The sequence below is a fragment of the Epinephelus lanceolatus genome, chromosome 22, assembly GCF_041903045.1.
Source record: "Epinephelus lanceolatus isolate andai-2023 chromosome 22, ASM4190304v1, whole genome shotgun sequence".
Lineage (NCBI taxonomy): Eukaryota > Metazoa > Chordata > Actinopteri > Perciformes > Serranidae > Epinephelus > Epinephelus lanceolatus.
Window position 1 is genome coordinate 9,592,681 of NC_135755.1, and position 26,700 is coordinate 9,619,380.

The 26,700-nt window shown below is 42.9% G+C and overlaps 1 protein-coding gene across 2 annotated transcripts in view; it reads right to left on the reverse strand.

The window, feature by feature from the left end:
- exoc6b (exocyst complex component 6B) overlaps window positions 1-26,700 on the reverse strand; it is a 160,758-nt gene that overhangs the window by 67,928 nt on the left and 66,130 nt on the right. The window contains exons 16-19 of one of the 2 annotated variants that reach the window (XM_033609791.2): window positions 14,254-14,365; window positions 10,865-10,999; window positions 10,417-10,605; window positions 3,843-3,872 (exon numbers count right to left, since the gene is read on the reverse strand). In XM_033609791.2, coding sequence (XP_033465682.2) covers window positions 3,843-3,872; window positions 10,417-10,605; window positions 10,865-10,999; window positions 14,254-14,365 — 466 coding nt within the window. The remainder of the gene's footprint in view (window positions 1-3,842; window positions 3,873-10,416; window positions 10,606-10,864; window positions 11,000-14,253; window positions 14,366-26,700) is intronic. The other variant, XM_033609793.2, reaches the window with a different exon arrangement.

Consider the following 26,700-nt stretch of genomic DNA (forward strand, 5'->3'; position numbering starts at 1 on the left):
AAATCATCCGTCTGTGGTCAAACACACGACTCCAGCAATCCTGTTCAATCAGCTGTACCACAGATTGTCATTGATAATGACAAATTATTTACAATTGCTGTGGTGTCCTGACCGAGGCAGCACAGGTACTGAATACACGTCAGATAAACACGAGTGTTCAGTTCAACATATTTTGTGGTGGATGTTTCCACATGCGAGGCTTTCTAAGATCAGGTTTGCGCTGAATTTAATCAAGAACTTCGAATTAAAAGACTCAAAAGACTGTTTGACAAATTTGTTAGAACAACCAGAACCCTCATATGTGAAAGTGTTCAGTGTAATAACAGACTGATGTGCATCCCCACCAAACTATGCGCCTCCCATTTTGGACGCAGTGTGTTTTGAAGCACTCCCAGCTGAATTCAGCTTCAGCCTCATAATGCTGGAAACAGGTTGAGTTATAGAAACACAACAGCACGGTAAAGTCGCTGTTTCACAACGCCATAACGCACTGATTCACGACTCCTGGAAGGGATTTGCCACGGTGTATAATATGCTCTCTGTCCATCCAGAAACCTGTCACTCAAATGAACGGCGAGTTAGGGCAGCCAAAAGTCAAGAGGTGGGATCACAGCGAAAAGTATGATACTGATGTGTGACACCAAAGCTGCTTGGACTACATCTGTGACAGAAAATGGGAGTAGATGAGTCTTCAGCGTGAATCTGAAGGGTCACAGGTCTTTATTCTGATTCATGGCTTGGAAAACAATTGAAAATGGGAATCTACTTATGTATTTGAGACTTAAATTCTCACAGTCAACCTCCAAATCACCGTCAAGGCAGTGGATCCAGGTTCAGTCTTGTGGAACAATCACAGATCGCTGTAGTTATGGCAGGTATTTGTTCATGTCACTCAAGAAACACCACAAAAATGAAGTCTGGACTTTTGGGTTTTGGGTGCATTTTTGTGAGTGTTTTCTCTTTGAATGTAACCTTGACACACACACACACACACACACACACACATACACACACATACACACACACAAAGAGGCCACTGCAAGCAACTTCACATCATGGACTTAAAACCACATCTGATCTGACAGATACCAGGGTTGGAAATGCCGTTTGTCGAGTGTAACGAGTGGTAAATACATTTTTTCATTATGGACCGTTTCATGCCTATGAATGTGTTCACCGGGCAAAAGAAGTGAACACCAGACATGCTCTCATCTTCTCTGGTCAAGACTGGGAACCACATCAAATCAAAGCCTTAGGGCCCTTTCACACCTACCTCGCACATTTTCAGTTTGATCCGAACTAAAATTACAGGTGTGAAATCTCCCCTGAACAATCCTTGGCCCGACGAAAAGAGGCAGCTCTAGTCTGGATTAAATTGAACCATATGTGAAAATATTTTTGGATTGTTCAAACTTTCAGACCAATTACTGTAAGTTCTGGCAGGTTACCGGCCTTATATGAGTAGCAAATAGAGTAGCTTTTCTAAGTAATAACTCTGCGTGTATTGAGTTAGGCTAGGTATCTGTACTTAATACCTTTAGGGTAGACACTGAAATAACCCAGAACCAGTGGTATCGGAACTTCTAAAGTCAAACAATACCTGCAATCAAACCGTTTTTGCGCCTGGGGTCTGAACTTGGACCGTCCTTACAACCCACTGGATCAGCAAACTTTCTGTTGCTGCCTTTTTTGAACGGTCAGTTCAATGTCTGGTTTTTCAGCACAAGGTAATGCAGCTACTAACATCCAACACCTCAAACTCCTTGTTAAACCCTTAAATAAATGTCACAGTGTGTGCATGTGTGACTAAGCGTCATCTATCGCAAGTGTCCCCTGCAACAAATACAACCCTGAAGTGTGAAGTCAAGCGTAGTGTATTTGACGGAGTGTGTGCCAATCTGCCATTAAAACGTTCGAAAGTATGGCTTTACACGCCACTCCATTCACATTATGGGTTTCAAATAATGTTCTCTTTAGGTACCTGTATTACCTAAAGTTACTGGTACTGGTATCGTAATTTGCTGAACGGTCCCCAGCCCGAGTACTACATAGGCCTGTCAAGATAACTACTTTTGATGGATGATATACTGTCTCAGAAATAATTGCGATAAATGATATCATTGTCATTTTGATTTCATGCCACTGCTAAGAATATTCAGACATTGAATATAAAAAATATTTGACATATTTTAAAAAATGGGAATTATTGGAAGGTTATTTTGAAATATAATTTGTTACAGATTACTAGGTAACCTGTTTAAAACGTAATAAGCAATGTAAGTATTTCAGTGACTTCATCAAAGTAATGTGACTAATTATATTTGATTACTAGGGGTGTAAATCAGTTTCATCACAATATGATAATATATTGATTCTTTGGACAACACGACGTTTGCCGATATTACAAAGTCTCGATTTGATGCAATTTAAGGGCCTGCAATTGATATGGGATGATATTAAATGCCCATGTAACACAGTCTGTTACAGAAGAAGCTGCCACTCCTTTCTTTTTTGCTTTTGGCCATTAAAGATAACACATAAATGATTCAAGTACTTGCAACTGCTTAAGTGCAGTAAAGTTACTCTATATTGGCTCCATTAACACACATAAAACAGCACATGGATTGAGTAAACCTTAAGGGCTTTCTGACAGAGAGCCCTTCCTGGAAGAAATGTTTCCATCTGAACCCAAACCATGATCCTTTTCCTAAAACTTCCAGGCTGTTTGGCATAAAATCCCGAAGGCGAACTTTCCCCCAACAGCCATAAAACATGGATTAACAACATGATTGATTAACAAATGTATTAAATTCAGCTCAGTAATACCTGTCAAGATTCATGGACAAAACATTTGCTTTAAGCTAGTCACACATTATTAGCTTTAGCGTGTTTAAAGTGCATAAATTAGCATAGCGGCTAGTGGACTTTTTTTTCTCTACTTATAGCTTAACAAATTACATGTAACATTATTTTTTTTCTTACTCACCATTGGTTTAAGTCGATGCATCTCTCGACAGAACAACACGCCCGCATGTGCGTTCATTCAGCCGAACATTGTTGACAAAGCAGCTAATGTTACTGTAGCAAGAAGTTAGCGGAGTGAAACGCTCGTCCAGGCAGGTAATGTTACGATGTGTTTTATCTTGGCATTGTTTACATGCACCATATTTATCGACCTGTATTTTCTCTGATATTTCCACTCTGCTGATTTATTCCCGAGTAAATAAACGCTACCCTTATCATCTTTCTCTTGGCTGCTTTTTGACAGTGACACACACTTTCAAAATAAGAGCGTATCCTAAAGACGACAATAGGGATCAAATGATTTCACTTTGCCTCAATGATATTTGATTGTTGATTACTGAACGATATATCGATCCAGATCAATGGATCATTACACCCCCAGACGGGTATGTCATGTATAGTTCCTCAGTGTGTTCGCACCATTGCACTGTAAAACCAAAACTAAGCTGATCAAATGTAAACACTGTAACAAAAATGCAAACTTTGGTTCGGACTTTCAGGTGTAAAAAGGCCCTTAAATATTATAATATTAAGTATTTTAGGGTAGAGCAGGACCTCTACATGACGCCGCAACTTGCCAAAATGCCAACAAATTTGTTCAGCACTGGCAGATTAAGATTTCCCTCCCTGGTTGGGACAAAGATTTGGGCACATGAACACAGATTCAGGCAAACGTGCATCACTCCCTTGTCATCTAACATGCTCGTTGGTAAACACTCTAAAAAAATGGGGATTTTAGGGTCAAAGTTGAAGGGTTAACAAGGTCAGTCAGGGATTGGTAAACATCACTCCGTTACTGTAACAACCCAGATACTCACCGGTAAGGTAGCGTGTTCTACGGGCGTTCCCTACGGTAAGAAACATAGACCAGGAAATTTAGCCAACGTCAAAACAGTGAAACTTGTGTTATTAATGTGAGACATGAAAAGTTGAGGGGAAACTAAAGGAGTGTGACGGCTGCATGGAAATAAAACTCCTCAATCAAATCACTGCGAGGACATTGGCAGCTTTCTCCACCTCAAGTATTTATTGCACACGAGGCCCTTGAGATGATGCTAATCTGGCTTTATCTGGCACTTTGTTGCAACGTGCTTGAAGCACCGTGGAGAACTCAGTAAGTCCTACACACACAGAGCAGGCCGCCAAACCTTCTCGGCCCACAGCAGAAAACTGATCAAGCAGCTTATAAGCCATAAAATTGCAGCACTATGGTCAGAGGAGAGTCCAAAATTTCATTTCTAATTTTCACATGATTGTATTCACTCCTGGGGCCCTTTTCATGCCGACCCTCGTTCCATCTTTAAATCTGAGCTCAATTCGATTATGAGTATTGAGCTAGCGCTAAACTATGAGTGGTATTATTAGCTCTTGGACAGGGCAACATTTTCCTCTCCGGTGAGAAGTGGGACGATGTACCCTTCTCTGAAGTTGTTGAAGAAATGTGAGCGTCCCTGAGCTTTCTTAGTACACGTCTGCTTCCAGCTACTAACAGTTAGAGCTGTTAAAACGACCACATAAGCACAAACACACACACACACACACACACACAGCGCCAGACTGTTGCAAGAATGCTGCTGCGTCATAGTGAGCCTTCATTTAACAAGTCAGCAATAATCTTTGTGTGTGTTGGGTTTCATTGTGCTGACTGTTAGTTGCATAACATCTCAGGTTTTATTTTCTACAGTCATGTAAATTGAAAACAATCATTTATTCCTGGACTCTTTTTCGTTCTCCAGTATCTGTCCTCCACTTCACTGTCCTCACCCCCCTCTGAGTGTGCTGAAGCCTCCCAAAATTTAATTCAACTAAGACATACTGCATTCTTTTCTATTATATTTTCCTGTTTTACCTTAAACTGTGACTTGTCGGGTGTAATTTGACATATTAAATGTATATTTTGTCTCTATTTGTGAAGCTGTAGTTGTGGCAGAAGTACTAGAAGAAACATTGCTATCACAGATTTGATTGGATTGAATTTATTTGGATACAAATTAGCTGATTCAGGACAAAAGCTACTCCTTCTAGCATCCACTGAAACAAATTACTGCAATAATTTAATGTGATTTTGTAAATGAAAACACATGAAAATAATACCACTGTAAAACGCAGTAGTAGCAGGGACATATCGTGGATACAGATTGGTTTTTATATAAGCTAATAGCGCTAAATATCAGTGGCGGGGGAAATAATTTCTTCAACTTGCTGTTATCTAAGGGTTTATTTATAACTCAATGTTGACAGAACGAAACAGGCAAAACTCAACCACGAGGACGGTGTAGTTCCCAGACAGCGCGGACACACCAGAGTTAACATATCAATCATCTTCACAAAAGTCAGCAGTTGCAAGTTTGTTTTAATTTAATGTCTGAATAATTACATTTGAGAGGTGAACGTGGAGGATACTGTGAGTACTCTTTACGCCATCACCCAGAGACGAACGTTAACGCAGCAGTCGGCAGTTACGTAAACAAATGAGACCAGCTGACCGACGTAGATGAGGCATTGAGCAACTTGAAACACCTCTGTGGTGATGAAAATAACTATACGCTAACTTGCTCAGCATCTCGGCTTTATCCCGGAGCGAACAGAGAGAGAGAGACAGCTCACAGCTCCTGGGATGGGTATCGTTAAGATTTTATCGATACTACTACTTCTATCGATACTTTTTATCGGTTCGGTACTTTAATGATACTTGATATCGGTGCTCTTTTGCTTCTAAATAATTACCTTTTAGAGAACAAATTATCTTAGAAAGAATAAAGTAATTTTTACAACAGCAAAGAGGCTGTAGGATGACAATGAATTAAACCAAAATGTTAAAAAGTACAGATAAAAGAGCCGATAACGTTGGAGCTTATCAGTGCTACGGTCTTTGATAATTTAGCCCCAGGGCTCATTTAATACCAGGTTTCGGTACCTATCCCTACACAGCTCTGCTGCTGGCATGACGTAAATAACGACACAGCGGAACTGTGGAGCACACCACCTCCACCTCATGTTATTCTTAAACACACAGAAGACTGTAAGTTGCTCTCAAATTAATTAATTAATTCATTAATGCAGTTAACTTTTTATAATAAAAAGGCTGCGGACTATATATCGTTCAACAGAACATATACTGATTCTAGTGAAATATTACAGTATGCAAACACTGGGCCCCTACGCAGGCATGTATTTATCCCATCGATATCCCACTATGGATAAGCATGTGCAACTGCTGATGGACACAAGCCGACTGGTTGCTCAGGTATGAAGTAGGTTGAGGGAAGAAGGGACCTGGACAAGAGCCACATTACAGTATATGCAGGTAAATTCAACTGTTTAATTACGGATCACTACAACAACACAACACACAACTACTACAATACCGTAAAACTTTCAAGTAGTAGCCCAAGCTATTATTTGTTTAAATCACTGAAATCAACAGGCCTATATTTGGGACAGGCCTTCAATTCCTTTCAAAACTGTTGCTCAGCAAAGACGAGGAAATACAATCAAATTGCTTATTTAAAGCAATATGAATATTACTTGTTTAAAAGTTAGGTTTCAGATAATATATCAATTATGGATCATTCATTTGATGTAGCGTATCAGAGGGAGACACAGCACTCTAGGATTATTCGAGGCATACCAACACAATACCACTTTATCCTGTTAAAACAATACTCTGGATTAATTTTATGAAAAACCCTTTTGATTCTTTCGATCTGAGGACCCTTACAGACTAAAGCAATATGAACAACTCTTAGGGTAATTGAGGAATGGACACATAATTTGAGGAAGCCAACAACCTGGCTTTACACATCCGAAGAACTGGGACTGAAAAGGACGAGGCTTTAAATCGGAGTTTTACAGTATGCTATGTTTTGAAAAAAGAGAAAAATGAATCATCTACATCGTTTTATCATTATATCGTTGCCCTCTGAATTGTCACTGAATCGAGAGATTCCCACCCCTACTGAATACGCAGCGAGCATCAAGAAGGCCTCTCACTGGACACAAAATTACCAAAGTCCTCGAGTGCAAAATCAGTCAGAAATGACAAACTCTAAAATATCATTAATACCTACGAACAACTTCTTGGTCACTGTTGGGTCAGATACTGGCGCCATCATGAGAACTTCAAGTATCAAAAGCAGACACAAAAGAAGATGTAGTATGATTATTAACTTAGCACTAGCAGAGACAGCAGCAGCACTAATAGTAGCATTTAATTCTTTATTCTTGCTTCTCCTGTTTGTCTGCCCCCTTCAACAGTATCCAGCTCATTTCAGTGTAACTCGACTCTTTTATATGATCGCCTCTTATTTCAGAGGGTCATACCACCCAGCTTTTTAGATCCATAGCATCTGATCTACTTAGGAGGCCCCACACCAAGTGTGTGTGTTAAAGTGTGTGTGACGGGGTCATGTCCGGGGCTCGTGGGGGTGAAGGGAAAGCTTCTTAGAAGTGCTGGAAAACACTTAGCTCACCCACCTTGTGTGTGTGGCCTTATGGCCTTGTGACCCACTTTGACCAAATCTGCATGCGCAATCATCTTACAACTGACCTGTGTGTGTGTGTGTGTGTGTGTGTGTGTGTGTGTGTGTTGTACATTTTATGCGAACTGTCCCATGTGCTTTACACTGCAGAGTGGAAACATGCATCATGTGTGCTTTGGACAGTGTACATAAAGACTTATGGAAAGACATGCTTCACAGTCCACTGCCAGAAGATCCAAATACAGACTTTCAGTGTTAGAGGCCGAGCTTTGTTAAGCATGTTGAAAAGCTCAAATCAATTAACTTTTGAATTCTGGATTAATTTTGGAGCTGTTCCAATTGAGTGACATTAACTGTAATTAACCAAAACCTGGTGTTTTTTAGGAACATTTGGTGGCATTCCAAATGGTGACAGACACCAACACCAAGCGATTTTCAGTGAGACATCATTGGCATTTACAGCCACCGTAACTTGGTGTTTTACTTCTAGAAAAACATAGGTGGCATTTCCAGCTGCGACAGGAGTGTGCCACCAAAACTGGGGGATTTTAAAGAAACATCTGTGACATTTCCAGTCACAATGGTGCCACCAAAACTGGGTGGTTTTTAGCAAGACATTTGTGGCATTGATGGCAGCCATTATGCCACTAAAACTGGGCATTTTTAGTGGGACATCAGCGACATTTCCAGCTGTGATTGTGGCACCAAAACCAAGTGGTTTTAGCAAGACATCTTTGGCATTTCCAAAGGCAACAGTGACACCAAAACCAAGCTATTTCTAGTGGGACGTTCTTGGCATTGCCAGCTGCAACTCTGCCACGATGAGTGTTTTTTGTTTGTGTTTTTCTATATAGAGAAACATAAGTGGCATTTCCAGTGGCAATTGTTTGCCACCAAAACTGGGTGTTTTTTAACAAAACAATCAAGGCATTTCTAGCCACGATGGTACCACCAAAACTGGGTGTTTTAGCAAGACACTGGCTGCATTTCCAGCAGCCATTATGCCACCAAAACTAGGTGTTTTATAACAAAACAATGGCAGCATTTCAAGCCACGATAGTGCCACCAACACTTGGTGTTTTAGCAAGACACTGACTGCATTTCCAGCAGCCAAAAGTGGGTGTTTTAGGTGAGATAGTGGTGATATTTCCAGCAGCAATGGTGCCACCAAAACCAAGCAATTTTTAGGAAGAATTGGTGGCATTCCAAATGGCGACAAAACCAAGCTATTTTCAGTGAGACATCATTGGCATTTACAGCTGCGACTATGCCACCATAACTCAGTGTTTTCTTTTGTTTCCGAGAGAAACACAAATTGCCAAACATGGCAATTTAGTCACCAAAACTGGGTGTTTTTTCAACAAAACAATGGCAGTATTTCAAGCCATGATGGTGCCACTAACACTTGGTATTTTAGGAAGACACTGGCTTCATTTCCAGCAGCTATTATGCCACCAAAACTGGGTGTTTTTAGTGAGACATCAGTGACATTTCCAGCCACAATGGTGCCACCAAAACTGGGTGTTTTAGTGAGACATCAGTGACATTTCCAGGCATGATGGTGCCACCAAAACTGGGTGTTTTTACTGAGACATCAGTGACATTTCCAGCCACAATGGTGCCACCAAAACTGGGTGTTTTAGTGAGACATCATTGACATTTCCAGCCACAATGGTGCCACCAAAACTGGGTGATTTAGTGAGACATCTGTGACATTTCCAGGCACGATGGTGCCACCAAAACTGGGTGTTTTTAGTGAGACAGAGGTGACATTTCCAGCCACAATGGTGCCACCAAAACTGGGTGATTTAGTGAGACATCTGTGACATTTCCAGCCATGATGGTGCCACCAAAACTGGGTGTTTTTACTGAGACATCAGTGACATTTCCAGCCACAATGGTGCCACCAAAACTGGGTGTTTTAGTGAGACATCAGTGACATTTCCAGCCACAATGGTGCCACCAAAACTGGGTGTTTTTAGTGAGACATCGGTAACATTTCTAGCCACAATGGTGCCACCAAAACTGGGTGTTTTTTAATGATATATTGGTGACATTTCCAGCAGCAATGTTGCCACCAAAACCAAGCATTTTTTTAGGAAAAATTGGTGGCATTCCAAATGGTGACAAAGACACCAAAACCAAGCTCTTTTCAGAATAAGAATAAGAATAATAATACAGTACATGTATCCGTGGTTTGCAGAAATGTAAAATGCCAACATTTATTCTGGCGACTGGTGTGGCAGGGAATACTTAAGATGCTTAACGTCATAAATGACAGTTGATAAAATCATAAGTATTAATTGTCTACACTCGATAACGCACTCTATACTGATCCTGATGGACTGTGGTGAATGGTGTCATTGCTGTGGGGCTGTAGAGTCAATAGCCTGAGCCGCTGTGTAATCTGGTGCTGCTGACCTGACCAGCTCACCCTTTAATGAGCTTAACATGAGGCCCCATGTTAACGATCTAACCCGTAACAAGCTGATACTCTAACGAACTAAAGCAGATTGTCCTGCCCTGTGATGTCTCACGCTAACATGCAGGGAGACTGGTGAAGGAGCTTATATAACACACACACACACACACACACACACACACAAAAGTATGTAGTCTTGTCTACATAAACTGGACAGCAATGCAGATACACACACATAATCTGGGTTTGTGTACGGTGAATACACACATGCTATTAAAGCACATAGGTGTCGTTTGGTTTAAAGGAAATGCAAACAAGCTAATTTTGTCCTAGTTAGAATCGATTTCTGACAGTTAGCACATTTACATTTACTGGCTACAATTTTTATTTCTTTTTAAATAAGCAATTTCTATAATTGTATATAAATGTATATATATAAATGTTTCTTAGCATGCTTGTCAGTGTGCCTTTGTGTGTGTAGCTACTTACAGGCAGGTTGGTGAAGACACTAAAGGTGCTCTTCAGGAAAGCGATCAGGTCAATCAGGTAGTCGCTGGCGTCCAGAGTCCCGCCTCCCTGCACTGCTGCCATCCAATCATAATCAGCCAGCTGTAGGAACTGGTCGATTTTGGCATTCAGGTTGGTGTAGATCTCAGCCTCAGCCGCATGGCGAGCATCCTGTAAGGAGACAGAGATCTGACTGAGCAGCATTTCCTGTTATTGATTATTAATGTAACTTGGTGTCGTTGCTGTTTATGTTATGACAAAGGAAGAAAGAAGGAATAAAAGGAAGTAGGGGCCAAGGACATAACCAATGATAAAGAAAACAGAAAAAGACGTTTTTGTGTTTCATGCTCAGACAAAAAGAGGAAAGAAGGACAGGAAGTAGACCGAACAAAGACAAAAGACAAGAATGGAAAGAATTCCTTGGTCTTACCTTGAAGGTGGAAGTCCCGTACAGCTTGGTTGCGTTTGCTGTGTCCGGCGGGACATTTGTGATGTTTGATATGAACTCCTCCAGGAAGTGGCAGCTCTGCTCCAGGTGGGTGGTGTTTATGATCACCTGGACCAACTGGATGGAAACAGAGGACACAAAAATTAAAGGGGACAGTTCACCCCAATATTCAAAAGACATATTTCTTCCTCTTACGTGTAGTGTTATTTATCGGTCTAGATTGTTTTAGGGTTGGGCCGCAACGATTAGTCGACTAATCGATGACTAATCGACTATTAACCCTATGGGCCCGAATGACGCATAGTGCTTCCAAATTCACACCTGTTCTTCTCTATTGATTTTCTCCGCAACCATTGTCATAGCGAGAAGCCACACATATCACGTGAAACGGCAGAACCGCTTTCCGACAAGACCAAGCACTTGTCGGTAGTCCAATGTTTTCACAGCGAAAAAAAATGATAAAGTTACACTAAAATTCCCATTACACTGTAAATACAGATCAATTGTCTACAAGATAAAAACCTGACGACTTTCTTTACAATCCATTATACAGATCTTGTTATCAGTCACTTCATATAGTGAGGAATAAAATTATTACTATTTTTCTATGATCTTAGATGTAAATATTGCATGTTTCTTTCAGATAAAACACACTGTTGACTTGTGAATGAGTCAATGGAATTTCTTGCAATAATGAAAAAATACTGGCAATCATGTCCGCCTGGCACAAACCACATGTTTTGGACAACTGTAAAGTGACAGAATGTCCCATCATCATGGTTCTTATATTGCCAGATTCCAGAGAGTCTCCCCTCTTCATATATGGCAGAATATGTCAACTTCCAACTTGCTATGCTGAGATACATGTAAAAATGTAAGAGTTTAGTAACACAAATTTGTTTTTCCATTGATATAAAAATTAAAATACAGGCACATAGAAGGACATGGAATGATGGCAAATCTGGTTAGCCCAGATTGTCCTGAAAAAAAAACAAGATATAACATGTGTGTGTAGCCTTTATAATGACTGTGATAGGAGCTTAAAACTAAAGGCAGTAAAAATACCCCAAAACGGCCTATGGGCCAAAGGGTTAAAATAATAGGTGACTATTTTAGTAGTCGACTAATCGGTTTGACTCATTTTTCATAGAAAAGTACTATAAAAGTACCCCAAAATACTCTTATTGCAGCTTGTTACGTTCAAATATTGGCAGCTTTACACACTCTCCCATGACGGTGAACTTAAACCCTTTGGCGTGAGTATGAAACAAGACATTAGATGACATAATTTTGAGGTTTGGGAGAGACAGACTGACATTTTTCAACATTTTAACACATTTTCCGATAAAATGATTAGTCGACTAATCGGAGAAATAATCGACAGATTAGTCGACAGTGAAAACAATCATTAGTTGCAGCCCTATTTTAGTGTGAGTTGCTGAGTGTTGAAGGTATCAGCCACGCAGAAGGAAGAGCGCATCTACTCATGGACTGAAAGGCTCGTGCTTGTGACAACTAGAGATGTAAACATTATTGGTGTCCTCCTCATGTTAGTTCAGCGGTGCTAGTTGAGCTAGCAGCAATCTGGAAATCCATCGGTAAAAAAAAAGAAAAAAAAAAGTTTTTCGACTAACGGAAGTGCAGGGGCCTCGACGATCGCTCACGCCCTTCACTCCCAGTGGTGCCCCCAGGGAAACACCGTGTTGTTTACTAATACTTCGGGTAGAAAACCAGCAGAGTTTAGCTATATATCACATTTTTCACATCACTATATTACCGTGTAGACTAATCTGATGTTTGTTAAGTCTATAAACACAATGATTGAACAAACGTCACTATTTCTGTGTGCACGTTTTGTAATGGTTATCGTAGATTAGCTGGGCTAACTGTTAGCTGTTAACGTTAGCCGTTAGCAGTGTCTGTAATAACCATAGGCTGTATAAAAATATGGTAATAACTCAATAAACGGTCCGTGAAAAAAAATATTTTTTCGGATATCTTAGTTACAACATGATTGAGCTAGCAAAGCAGTTTTGTGTTGCTATGTGTGGTATTTATTCAGTTATGGGAAATCATGATGTCTAGAAAGCATCAGTGGCTGCAGCTGACAGGGACAGTTAGCAAAGCTAACATCAGGACGCCATCTGTTAAAAGCCTCCCGTTGTCGGATACGACATGAAACTACTCCAGTTAGCTCAATCATGTTGTAACTAAGACATCCGCTGGAAAAAATATTTTTTTTCACGTTGACGAGACGGCGTTTTGGGTGGAGCAGTCGCTATGGACGCGGAGCTTGCTGTTTCTGTAGGTACACATTTCCTGGGGACACCTGCACGTCTCAGCCACGCCCCCTCCATTGTGATTAGCTAAAGCGCAGCACTGTTCAAACTCAAAGCCCCGCCCTCCCCCCCTCTTTAGTCGTCTTTCACACAGGGCTGCCGACAGATTCTACAATGTAAATTGCAGAATCAGTCTTGAGAGATTAAGCTAGCAGTGGATGCGCGCTTACTTCTGTTGGCAGGTGTAGCTCAGTAAAAAGAAAATAGTTCCTACATGAAACTGCTCACAACAAGGTCTGTGGATTATCTTGAATAACCAGGTCATGATTTCTGGAAAGAGACATTTCTGTTTTTGCTTATATTGGAGAGAAGGTAGACATCTCTACGGCTGATATCTCCAACACTCTGCAAGTCACACTAAAACAACTGAGACTGATAAACAGCACTACGGGTAAGAGGAAAAATATGCAGTGAAAGAGCTGCGGCAGGCTGGCTTATGATGAATCAAGCCCACCATTAAACATAAAAGTATACAAGCGTGACTGTGTGAAATACTTAATTAACTTCTTTAAGTTTTATCATTCATATCTTTATTGGTGGAAAAAGTGTAATAAAATGAAACAACAGCACATAATAGAACAAATGTGTTTATTACCTGCTATAGTCAGTCCCATGACACTTATTGATGTTATTGGTTTTTGCATCATGAGCCTCAGTTTGGACATTTGTCTCAATATTTCTGGCAATAAATTGAACCTGTTTAATAAATTAAGCGGAAATAACACGCTCTCTTATCGTTGCACCCTGTTCCTGTGAATTAATGATGTTTAGTCTCCGGGGCTGTTCACTGAGCAGGGAAAGTGGAAAATAAAAATCACTTCTTGAGAACACCGCTCAACACGGTTATGATGACAACAACAACCGGTTGAAAAGAGGAAACGTCTGTTTTTGTGGAATTAAATGAGCTGGAATGATCATTCTGAGCAGCAGAGTTACACTCAAGTGGTGCAACAACATTAGCTCGTTCCCTCTGAGAGATTATTACAAGCGTCAAGCTGAGGTTTTGTTTTGTTTTGTTTTGTTTTGTTTTACCTCTGCCAGCCCGACATTCTTCTTCTTAATGGCGTACTGCAGACAGTGGCTGAGGGTTCTGGTCAACAACAGATTTGTCGACTTGCGGATCATATCGTCAACCTCCGTGGAACTGAGGACACACACACACACACATAAACACAGAGAGGGGAGAGAATCAGTGACTGTGCAGAAGTGATTTCTTCCATTTCTTGCAGAGAGCAGCTGCATCTTGAGGCCAATACAAACATTTTAAGTGAATTTCTCAGTCTGCGAATCTCTCCATTTGGAAAAAGTCTAAATGTCAGCCAATTCAAATGAGTACATTACCATGTTGTGAACTGTCAGGCTCATTAGAAGTCTAACATTGCCTTAAATCTCCTGATAAGACTGAAAATGATCAACTTAAATCACTCACAACAAGGCTCAGCAGATACAACAACTGCCCCCACGCCAAAAAAATATCCAAAAACTGCAGGTAAAGCTGATCCAAAAAACTTTCCCCCGATTCCCCTCCTGTCCTGATACTAGCCGATCATTTTTAAAACATATTTACCCGTCCTAACAGACTTTAAACAGTCATAATTACCACCTCTGCACAGCCAACGAGGCACAAAGAAAGCCAGCAGGCTGTTAAATCTGAAACAAGCTTGTGTTGCTTCTTAAAACAAATGTTTGATGGCTCTAATCGGACCCACTTACAAAATCTCTGACATACTATCGATTTTGTTATGTTTGAAATGTGGGTGATGTTCGGTGAAGAAACCCAGACAAATTTCTGAACAATTCTGGGAGTCTAGTGAGGTTTTTCATGGCAGCGTGCATCTCTCTGGCTGAGCGCCGCCCTCCCGTTTAATAACTAGTTTCCTGGAAGCTCCAAACTGCACGATAGGAGAGGGACAAGTGTGGACACACCCCGCATCGAAAACACAGTCAGGAGGAGGCAAGAAGACGCACAGGAAGTCAGAGGGAAAAATGCACAAAAATAATTTTACAGTCAGGACTGCCAGGTTGACACTGGCAACATTTGACAAACTGGCATCTATTCTTTGGCCAGTAGTTGCTATCAGTGGCAACCACTTTTTAAAGGGGACCTACACTCACCGGCCACGTTGGCAGCAACTCAATGCCTTTAGGCATGTAGACATGGTGAAGACAACCTGCAGAAGTTCAAACTGAGCATCAGAATGAGGAAGAAAGGTGATTTAAGTGACTTTGGACGTGGCATGGTTGTTGGTGCCAGACGGGCTGGTCTGAGTATTTACTGGTCCCAGAAAGAGAAAATATCAGAGGTCAGAGGTCAGAGGAGAATGGCCAGACTGGTTCAAGATGATAGAAAGGCAACAGGAAGTCAAATAACCACTGGTTACAACCAAGGTCTGCAGAAGACCATCTCTGAAGCAACAACACCTTGTCCAACCTTGAAGCAGATGGGCTACAGCAGCAGAAGACCACACCAGGTGCCACTCCTGTCAGCTAACAACAGGAAACTGAGGCTACAATTCACACAGGCTCACCAAAACTGGACAATAGAAGATTGGAAAAACGTTGCCTGGTCTGATGAGTCTGGATTTCTGCTGCCACATTCAGATGGTAGGCTCAGAATTTGGCTTCATGAATCCATCCTGCCTTGTATCAACGGTTCAGGCTGCTGCTGGTGGTGTAATGGTGTGGGGGAGATTTTCTTAGTACCAACTGAGCATGGTTTAAACACCACAGCCTACCTGAGTATTGTTGCTGACCGTGTCCATCCCTTTATGACCACAGTGTACCCATCTTCTGATGGCTACTTCCAGCAGGATAACGCACCATGTCACAAAGCTCACATCATCTCAAACATGACAATGAGTTCACTGTACTCCAATGTAGAGCCCTGCGCAGGACTGTTTTCTTCATCCCGCTCCCGCCCGCTCCCGCAAAACTCTGAGAATTTATTTATTTATTTATGTGTCTTCTCCCGTCCCGCAGGAGAAAACACGTCATTTTATAGGCTATTAATAAAGAGATTCATGGGGTTGTTTGTTTCGTTTCCCTGGCCTGCATGTCTTTTGACGCACTGGTCAGGAATAGCGTTCCTATTTCATTGTTTTCATTTAGTTTTTAATGAAATAAAGGCTGTTTCATATTCTATTCTCCTCTGTATTTATTTATTCTTCTACCTTTATATAATCACGCAGTGATTGCGGTTAAGGTCTCTTTTCTAAGAGAGACCTGAATAAGAAACATTAATGAGATGGAGATAAAGCCTATGCTCAATAACACCGGCATCATCACGCCTCTTTATGTAATTAACAAATAGCAACGACAGTAGACTGTGAGTGGCTCAAATAACACTAATAAATAACATAAAATGAACAAAGTTAACGAATGAAACGAATGAATTTAACAAATGAATCACTTGGCCATAATATTGCTGTGGGGGAAGAGAATGTTGCTGACTGACTGCGGTCCCAATCCCGTGCGTCTCTCTTCCAAGATGCGCCCACAGACACTAAAGGCCCGCTCTGAAGGCGCACTGGATGCAGGGATACTGTAGATGAAATGCGCCAGCTTTGAGAGCGCTGGGAAGTAGAGGGCTCAGTGCGCCTTCAGACCTTGTTTGAGCTTCTTTTCCACATCATTTGTTAACTCCATCCTGTCTCTATAGGCTACACCCCGATCCCGCAGTGTTTGTTTTAGACGCCCGTTCCCGCTTGCAGCAAAGTTCAAACCGCCCACTCCCGCAAGATTTGGGTTGGGTCCCGCTGGGTCCCAATGCAGCCCTGTACTCCAGTGGCCTCCGCAGTCACCAGATCTCAGTCCAATAGAGCACCTTTGGGATGTGGTGGAACGGGAGATTCTCATCATGGATGTGCAGCCGACAAATCTGCAGCAACTGTGTGATGTCATCATATCAATATGGAGCACCTTGTTGAAACTGTGCCACCAAAGACATACAGGTTAATTGGTGACTCTAAACTGTCCATAGGTGTGAATGGTTGTCTGTCTCTATGTGTCAGCCCTGTGATAGTCTGGCGGCCTGTCCTGGGTGTACCCTGCCTCTCACCCAATATCAGCTGGGATTCCCAATTTCAGCTTCATAGAGCCAGTGATGACGGTGCACAGACGGCCAGGCGGATCAGATCTGTACAGAGCAGCGGAACGAAAACACCGACACATCGCCAACGGTATAATAACTTCCAAATTACAAGTTTTGGTCTCAGTACTTTCTGTGACACGATAAATACTTAACAATTAGTGACATGAGGTGAAGACTATGAGAGGTGGCACATGCCCTTCACGGGCCGATGAACACCACCACTTGCGAGATTAAAACTTTTCAAAACTTCATAATATGTTCTTAAACATGAGAAATCCTTAAAATCTTTACCTTCAAGTAAAGCTCTGATTCTTTGATGTCACAGTCATTGTCAAGCTGATGTTTAACTGCACAGTGTCTTAATCACTCAAAAAAATAAGGTGGTTAAAAATGGCAACCATGTGATCTGTGTCGGCAACCAAAAGTTCATGTCTGGTCCCCTGTCTGGGAACCATAATTAAAAGTTAGTCTTGAGACCTGATAGTGTAACACACACACACACACAGAAAAGGTCGGAGGAGGTCAAACACACATCACACAGGCAGAGGTAATCAGCGGAAACAAAAGCGATCACTTTCTCCCGCTGTGGGATGATGAAGAGGAATCTCTGTTCAAGTGTGTTTTAGTGCATGTGTTCGATTCCAGAGCCCTGTGGGTAACAAACACATTCCTACCAAATCAGTAAATTATCTGTGCCTGGAATTCAACCTAAACACACACACACACACTCTCACACACACACATACACACACAAAGTGTCGCCTGAGGGAGAGCGAGAGCTGGAATTCCAAACTCACTCTGTTTCCAAAAAAGCAGAAGAATCCTAAAAACGTTCCGACAATTTGGAGCAGGGGGGAAAAAATTCCTGGAGCGGCAGAAGTGCCGAGTGGACAAAAATGGTGTGTGTGTAAGTGTGTGTGTGGAGAGAGTGGCAAAAAGTCAATGTATGCTAGTGAACTCTGCAAGCACACACACACACACACACATATATATACAAATATAGACACACCGCAGAATTTGGATTGAATTTCATTATATTTATGCTGCCATCAGTCACAATAAATACGCGTTGGCTGATGCTGTCAAAAGGAAGCCAAGTGCCTTCAGCACAGGCATGTTTACAGCACAGTGAGGAATGGATGGATACATGCGGAGGTATTTCCTAAAAATACACAAAGAGCAACAACAATGATATAAAAAAAAAGACCAGTCAGCAGTGAAAACAGAGAGGTCAGAGCGCACAGAGCCAGGAAGCCACAGGTATGCACGTACTGCACCACCAAACACACTCTGGACAGTGTTGAGGAACATGCAAACACAGTAACACACACACACAATGTTCTTCTTCCAGTGTGGACCGGTGACTGTGCTACGTAGCTACGTCCCCACACATAATAAAAATCAACTGTGCTCATCACGTTGCCAGCACAGTACACTCTGCTCTCTTGAGTGAGCAGGCGTACACACTGTTTCTATCTGTGTGTGGAGCTGCTGGAAGTGTGTGTCTGCTCAGTGTGCATGTGTGTGTCTTGATCTCTCTTAGTGTGTGTTCGATGGCAGGCAAATAAGAGTTCCACTCATATTTTTCTCTCGCCCTCAAACAGCTGCTTAGCACGACTTTCTACGTCATGTGTCACTGAAGCAGAGACACACTGATTGCTGCAAAGTTTTGCTGTCATAAAAGATTAACTGACACACTGCCGATGCCATCGCAGTGTCCGACAAGCTGGGAGCACCAGACATGTTACCTAGACCCTAGTGTTGCCACTGCAAACAGTACTCTTAAATGTGGGCGGGGTTGTTGTCACTCACTGCTCCGTCCAGCACTCACTAGGCCCGTTTCCACTGAAGAAGTTCCTGGTACTATTTGGGGGGCAGGAACTTTACAGGAACGTCCTCTCGCTCGGCCTTCTCAACTGCTGTGTCTCCGGAGTAGGAGGAAGGTTCCTGTAAAGTTACCGGGCTCTGGATGTGGCGTAATCGTTGCGCGACCTGCTGAGTTTTAAAAATGACGGCTGTTTTGTTGCTTTCTGTTGATGTCACATTCCACGGTATGAAGAATGGTTACATGAGCCTCAAAACCAGCCACAACTCAGCCCTGAGCAGAGTGACCGTCCTCTACTGACCAATCAGACTGCAGTGTTCACAGCTCCACCTTTTAGTACCACATCTGTGTGCTAGGTACCCCAACAGAGGGGGACCAAACATGGGGACGGTACAGAGCGGCTCCAGTGGTACCATCCACAACTTTTCACAGCGGAAACAGGAAAAAAGCGTACTGAACTGAGCCGTACTGCTCGGTGGAAATGGGACTAAACACTACATTAACTCACAGCAAGATACTCCTCATGAAATGTAACAAGACGAGGCCTCTGCCAGACTAAAGGCATCCTTCAAGCATTTATGTTTTCATTTTGGTGCCAACTACAAAGCAAAGGAGACACCTGTGATCTGGGCAACATCAAACAAGCTTTAAAAGCACTTTGGCTCCAGGTCCACAGTGGCTGGATCACCGCTGGTGTTTGTGATCAAACAGCTCGCTCAAGATTGACATATGCAATTTGGTTTTGAATTTTCTGATTGTCTTGGCTTGTGTGGAGATCGTGGCCAAGAAGCATTTTCACTTTCATCAGCAGTTGCCTCTGTTTTCTTTCCAGGCTTTACCTCGAACAGGCCGGCTGAGAGCCGCATGCTCTTTCTCAGCAACACCCTGCTTCATTTTCGCAGTTCGACACGTTCACACCCACAGTCCTCTGACGCTGGAGTTTGGGGATGTGTGTGAGGCTCATGGGCATCTCTGTGGCAGCACTAACTGGCCCTGGAGTTAAACTTGTTCAGTTGTCCTACCTCGAGGCTGCAGGTTGATGTCTTTCCCACTAATTCTCATGCCAACATCACCTCATCTGCTGTTTCTCCTGAAACATCACAGAGCTGAGTCTTCATCGCTGTAGACTCTGCCAAACCAACTCTCTTTGTCTTTGTCAAATCTAAAGTGATGTCTTTGCTTCTTGAGTTTTGGAAGACAGAACAACAGGCAACTAAACCTGCCAGACAATGAAGTAAATTACTTCACTTTCATGGGGATGTATCGAAAGACGAAACCGCTTTTAACATACTCTATTTCCCTCTTTTGGAGGATATGCACATCTTCACTATCTCCCCACATGCGCACATTCTTTGTACTTTACACTGAGAACTTCCGATATTCAATCCAATATTTTGCTCATTCCTGATCAAAACCGTTCGGCTCTTCCGCTGTTTCTGATTCCCGATTGTGGAGAAGTGTTTCCTTAATTTTGAGTGTTTCAATCAATCATTTGTCACATGAAGTTATACTAGGTACAACTCCAGCGAAATGTGATCCCGTTATTTCGTCCTCTTTGTGGGGGCGGCTGGGTCACTAATCGAAAGATCGGTGGTTTGATCCACAGCTCCTCCAGTCTGCATGTCGAGACATCCTTGGGCAAGATACTGAACCCCCAATTGCTCCTGATGGCTGTTTCATCGGTGTGTGACAGCATGCGAATGGTCACTGAGTAGCAGGTGGCACCTTGTATGGTAGCCTCGGTCACTTAGAATGGTTGGAAGACTAGAGAAGCACTATACAAGTGCAGTCCATTTACCATTTCCGTTTTCTTATATTGTTGGCTGCTGCTTTATGTTTGTCCATGTTTCCGGATGGTTCTGGTAATCCATGGTTTCTGGTTTTGATATGATTTAAGATTCAAGACATCCCGATATCAACACCATGACCATGTGTTCGCTCCACCCAAACACGGGCAGCGATCCACAGCAGGAACGGGACAGCAACTCTCATTTCCACCTTCACACCAGTGCTTATACACGCTCAAGCTCACGCCTCCATGTACTATTCCTGTACCTTGATAATACTCCAAGACCCGAAGGCATGGATTCCTGATTCCTGTGTCCTGACACACCGCACCGCCAGTTGGCCTTAGTTTTGGCAGTGTGTCCCACACTGTTGGCTCTAGTTGACCCTTGTTGGTGTTTTTTCCGCGTACTCAGCAGGTTGAATCGACAGCAGAGTCTGTTGGAGAGTGAAATCACTCCGATTGGCAGTTCAACTCACTCCAGAGGAAGAGAAACAGAAGTGAGGAAAGCAAACAAGCAGCTAAAGTCAAGAGCGCTTGAGACTAGAACAAACTTGTTATATTTGGTAAGATTTTCTTTTCTTTTTAGCCCTTAAGCTCTTTAGCATTAGCAGTTCATTATTGTTTGTGTTATTGTTCGCTATCCTTTGTTCTGTCAACATCAGGTTGTGTTGTCAATGTGCTATCTAGCCAACAAGCGTCTTCAATCTGTCCTGTTGGTCTTCAGGTTTTCTTTCTTGAATACAGACTACCGCTGCCTGTTGCTATGGAGAGTTGTTTCTTCTCATGCAGGCGTGGAATGTACATGCTGGTTGGTCGCTGACTGTAGTCTTTGCCGTGTGTTCAACTGCAACTTTTTGGACAAGAGGCAGCACAACTATCGTCCTTCGTCGCCACTAGTTCCTTAATACTGGTTTGGTGTGTCTTGGCCTTGAGACTTATGCAGGAAATGGGTGTGCTTCAGTGGGCTGAATGAGGAGGCCTGGTTGCTTCCAAAAAAGTGTGCAACGAGTTGGAAACCACTTCACAAATACTGCAAAAGAAAAAAGTCTTTTGTAGACAGACATTGCCATCCCTAGAGACAAGCTGCTAGCATGTCGAAAAGCATGTAGAACCACTAACAGACACATCTGCACAACAAAGATGCACATGTGGAGGTAGAAAAGTGGAGCGCATTTTATACACTTGAAGAAGGAAAGTAGGTGAACTTGCGCGCACGCACGCGCGCACACACACACACACACACACACACACACACACACACACACACACACACTCCCTTTCCCCCAAATCAGAACTGCAAAGAGAGGTCAGAGTTCAAAGGGATCAATGACCAAAAATCCTGCTCCATCATCCCGTCTGCTTCCGGACTTGTGCATCTGTGTGTGTTTGAAGTGGGCAGGAAGGCGTGCCGCCGTGGTAACCAGATAGCAGGGTGTGCTGGACCGTAGAAATCAAGCCAGGTCAAATAGTGGAGTCATTACTCTGATTGAGAAGAGCGATTAGCGCTGTCTGGTCAGCAAGAGACCGGAGAGAAACTTTTACACATGAAAACATCGGAGTGGAGACTTTTGTTGGTTCAGACAGATGATTTCAGAGTGTTTAAATAATCTAAAGAATCAAACAGGAGCAGAGCAACTTTTTCAGACAACTGCCGCTAAAAATTACATATTTTTGTCATGTTTAATACCACGATAGGGAGCATGCATGTTCTAGCAGCTTGGCATATATTTATTTAGTATAGTTTTATTAGGTTTCTTGAAGACTCGTACCTTTAAGGTTTCATTCATTCATTTTCCGTAACTGCTTATCCTGTTAGGGGTCGCGGAGGGCTGGAGCCTATCCCAGCTGACACTGGGCCTGTACACCCTGGACAGGTCACCAGACTATCACAGAGCTGACCCGTTGAGTCCAAGTGGTTGTTTGTGCCAAATTTGAAGAAATTCCCTCAAGGTGTTCTTAACACTTTCCCCGCCAGACTATTATTAGTATTAGTCCCCAGCTACCGCAAGTATTTTGATCATATTCACTAACCTTTTAAGACCCACGGAATATTCTATCTTATTCTATTTTGTTATCACCACTTGAATTTGTGCATTGAGAAAAACAAATTTTTGTCAGAGACAGTCATTTTCAAGTATAACATTTACATTTTTTCTTTTGTCTCTTTTCCTTACGTCAGTTTGAATTGAATAAATGAAAATAATATTCTCTTTGACGTACACCAGATCACGTTGCAACGTTCTGTGATCGTATAGTGGTCTGTTTTCTCCCTCTGCATCACTGTCACCATCATGGCGATCCCATTTTTTCCCACCAAACTCGTTTGCTTCTACATCTAAATCAGATACAGAATGTTGATCAAAACAGGAATTGCCGAGTCTGAGTCCATCAACATCTCCACGGCTTGCACTACCGTAAACTTTTCCATCAGCGCTGTTTTTTTCCTGCAGTTTACAAGCTGCTGCATGTTCCGGTTTCCAGTGGATCTTCTTAGTTTGTTTTTCAACGTGGGAGTGCTGTTCTATTTCACAAGACATGTAACAGCGCCCCCTATCTTATAACAGGGAAAAAAAGGTATTGACGGAATATCTCATCAATGGCAGGAAAGTGTTAAGATACTGCAGCCCTTTTTAGACAGGAATTGTGCAAATTTGGAAGAAAGCCCAATCAGTCTTCTTTCAGCATTGGCAGTATAAAAGTAAAATCAGGGAGTGTGGCAAAATGCCGCCTGCCTACTTTTGTTTATACAGAATGTGCCTTTTTCGGGGCAATGGGGAGCGTGAGCAAGCAACACCCGCCGCTGGTCAGTCCTTCGGCGATTCTCTCGCAAGTTGGCCCGTTCTTCACCATCCCCTGACGGTTAATGGCCTCTTCGTTTGTGAGGACAAGGAGGGCGCGCAATTCCTTGTCTCCCCAGTTGCTCATCTTTACAGTGTCTGTCAGGTTTGCGTTTCCCTCTTGCTACTAGCTGCTCGCTAATTCCTGCTACTAGCTGTTTCCTGTTTATCCACCGCCAGTTGGTCGCACGTGCGGCGTCATCAACAGCCCCTCTCGCAAGTCATCAACAGCCCCTCCCGTGGTGGAAGGGCGCCTCGGTCTGTTTAAACTAAAAGGGTTCCGCCAATATGTCTACCCTACGAGGCAGAAAATTGGGCACCTCAGATCAACTCACCAATCCGGCTCTGTGTGTCTAAACGCTCGCAGCTTGCTGGCAAAACGGCCCAACATTCGCCGAAAATCTGGCAGTGTAAAAGGTTCATGAGAATGTGATAGAGGGGGCCAGAGTGACCTTAACCTTTGTCCTTTGACCACCAAATTCTAATCAGTTTATCACTGAGTACAAGTGGATGTTTGTGCCAAAGAAGAAATTTCCTCAAGGCGTTCTTAAGATATCGCAAGAATGCCTCTGGACACAGTTGCCACCCGCATAGAGGCATGAAAACACCCAACCCATGTTTTACAATGAGCCTAAAAACCTGCTTCTTGGGCCTCAATTAACAATTAACATCCCAGCGTGCCAAAATAAGTGAATACACACAGACTGATAGTTTGTGTCTTCTTTTTTCTATTAAACCAATTCTTTCCCTTTGATTAGACAACCTTTTTTCCTCTTTGCCCCAATCACTCCTCCTCCTGCCTCCGTCTCTCATTCTTCCGCCGGTCACGGATCAATGGTACCTCCCCGGTTCCCAGCCCCCACGGAGAATCAACACACTGACACACATGCATGAGCACATACAAACAGTAACACAGATCTATTTACACAAAAAGCACACAACACGTGAGCGTATGCACAGATGCCCGTAGAGGAACAGTATCGAACATGCAGACACTGGATACAGAATAAATACACACACAAATATGCTCACTGAAAAAAGCCACATGACCCACAGGGATATGAGCATGAATAAAATAAAGTGCCAGAGTTTGAAACCAGCGACCAAATCAGAGCTTGACACTAATAATACACATCAAACACAAGGATACACACTGGGTTTAGTTGTTAAATGTGCAGGAACATGTTTGCTTCTTCGGGTCTTGTACGTTTACATAGGCAGTTCAAGTTTCCTGTGTGTTTACGTGCACGTATATGAGCTTGTGTCTCCATGTACGTTGATCGCAGTGTGTGTGTGTGTGTGTGTGTGTGTGTGTGTGTGTGTGTGTGTGTGTGTGTCTGTCTGGCTGAATCCCAGCCCTGTGGAATCCTTCTGGACAGCGGAAGTTGTTTCCTGATTGCTCGTCTCCTCGGTAGAAAAGTGGCTGCATTGTTTTAGTTAATTCTTCCATCAACCGTAACCAATACACACACACACAAACACACACACTCAGAAGGTTACTGTTTAACTTCGACAGAACATGGAACAGAAGCTGGGCTTGATTGCTGAGTTGTGGTGTGTGTGTGTGTGCGTCTGTCCTCATGCGGGCCAAATCTAATGAGACAAAGATCCCTGCTCAGAACGGAAAGAATCGACTGAGGAAAGTCTGCTGTATCCGTGTGTGTGATTGTGTGTGTGTGTGTACGTGAGTGAGAAAAGGGGGAAAGAAAGAGAGACAATGGCAGAAGGTGATGGAGAAAAATATTTTTCTGGGCAAGTGAGCATTATGGTGCTCAGTGCCCAATGCAGTGACCAAGAGTTCAGTTCCTGGCAGCTGTAAATCCGGATTGGTTTGAGTTCCAACAACTGGCACTAGGGCGAATTTTACGCAATATTCAAACTAACACTAAAAGGAGGGAGATTTTTTTCATATTTAAGGATCTGTGTAAAGGTATAATACGCAGGGTTTTCCTGTGACATTACATGTGGACTCATTCAGAATGAATCCCAATCAGTCATCACTTATGACCTAGTCTCGCTCACCAGACCTTTCTCAAGAAAAGAAAGGTCTGGCTGGGCCGACTCTCACTTTAACATTGGAGAAAAAAAACGCCCTGGCTGCTTGTATTTCTTTCAACCAATCACAATCGTTCTGGGCGGTGCCACAGCAACGGTGCGCTTGCAAAAATATTGCTGGGGGGAAACAGGTTTTGGTGTAACACGCCCACAAAAATATCACCTACAGGACGCGAACCATGGCAGAAAAATGGCTACATCCCCGCAAGATCAAACACTGCAAAAGTTAGTAAAGGACGTGTTGAAAACGGTTGAAAACTGCTACACAACCGGAGGTGGTAGGGCGGGACTTCAGCGGGTGGCTCGTTCCGCCCAGTGAGAGGCTGATCTATGCAGCGAACTTCCGCCCACTCAGACTACTCATGACCCACTCTCCAGCGAACAAAGCTCGTTCCAAAACGAGAGTGAATCTGGGGTCACTTTTGCTTTCGCTAACGAGCATTGAGGGAGAGGATTGGGGGTAAAGACCAACTCAAAGTTAGCTTAGTTAGCTTGCTAAAGTTTCGGGTCCCTACTTGGGCTGCCCCCTGAAAGTCTGAGATTCGAATCGTCAGTCGCAGACCCCTCACTTGACTGAGATTGCTTCAAGTTAATCATTTTTTTGCCAGTCAGTGTGCTTCTGGTGATGCATCGGCACAGAGGAGGAGAAACTTTCCATTATAGGACTCTGAGATCAGAGAATTTTAAAAGGATGCATGTGTGTATCCTCAGCGGGCACGAAATTTCTCATAACTCTTTGCGCTTGATTCGCTGGAATTGAAGGCGCATCATCTTCAATGCTGCACACCTGGGCACGTGCAAGCCTGTTCCAATGTGTGTTCACCGAATGTTAGGAAGGAGCCTCACCTAGCCTCTGCAGGATCTGACTCGGAAGGACCCATCC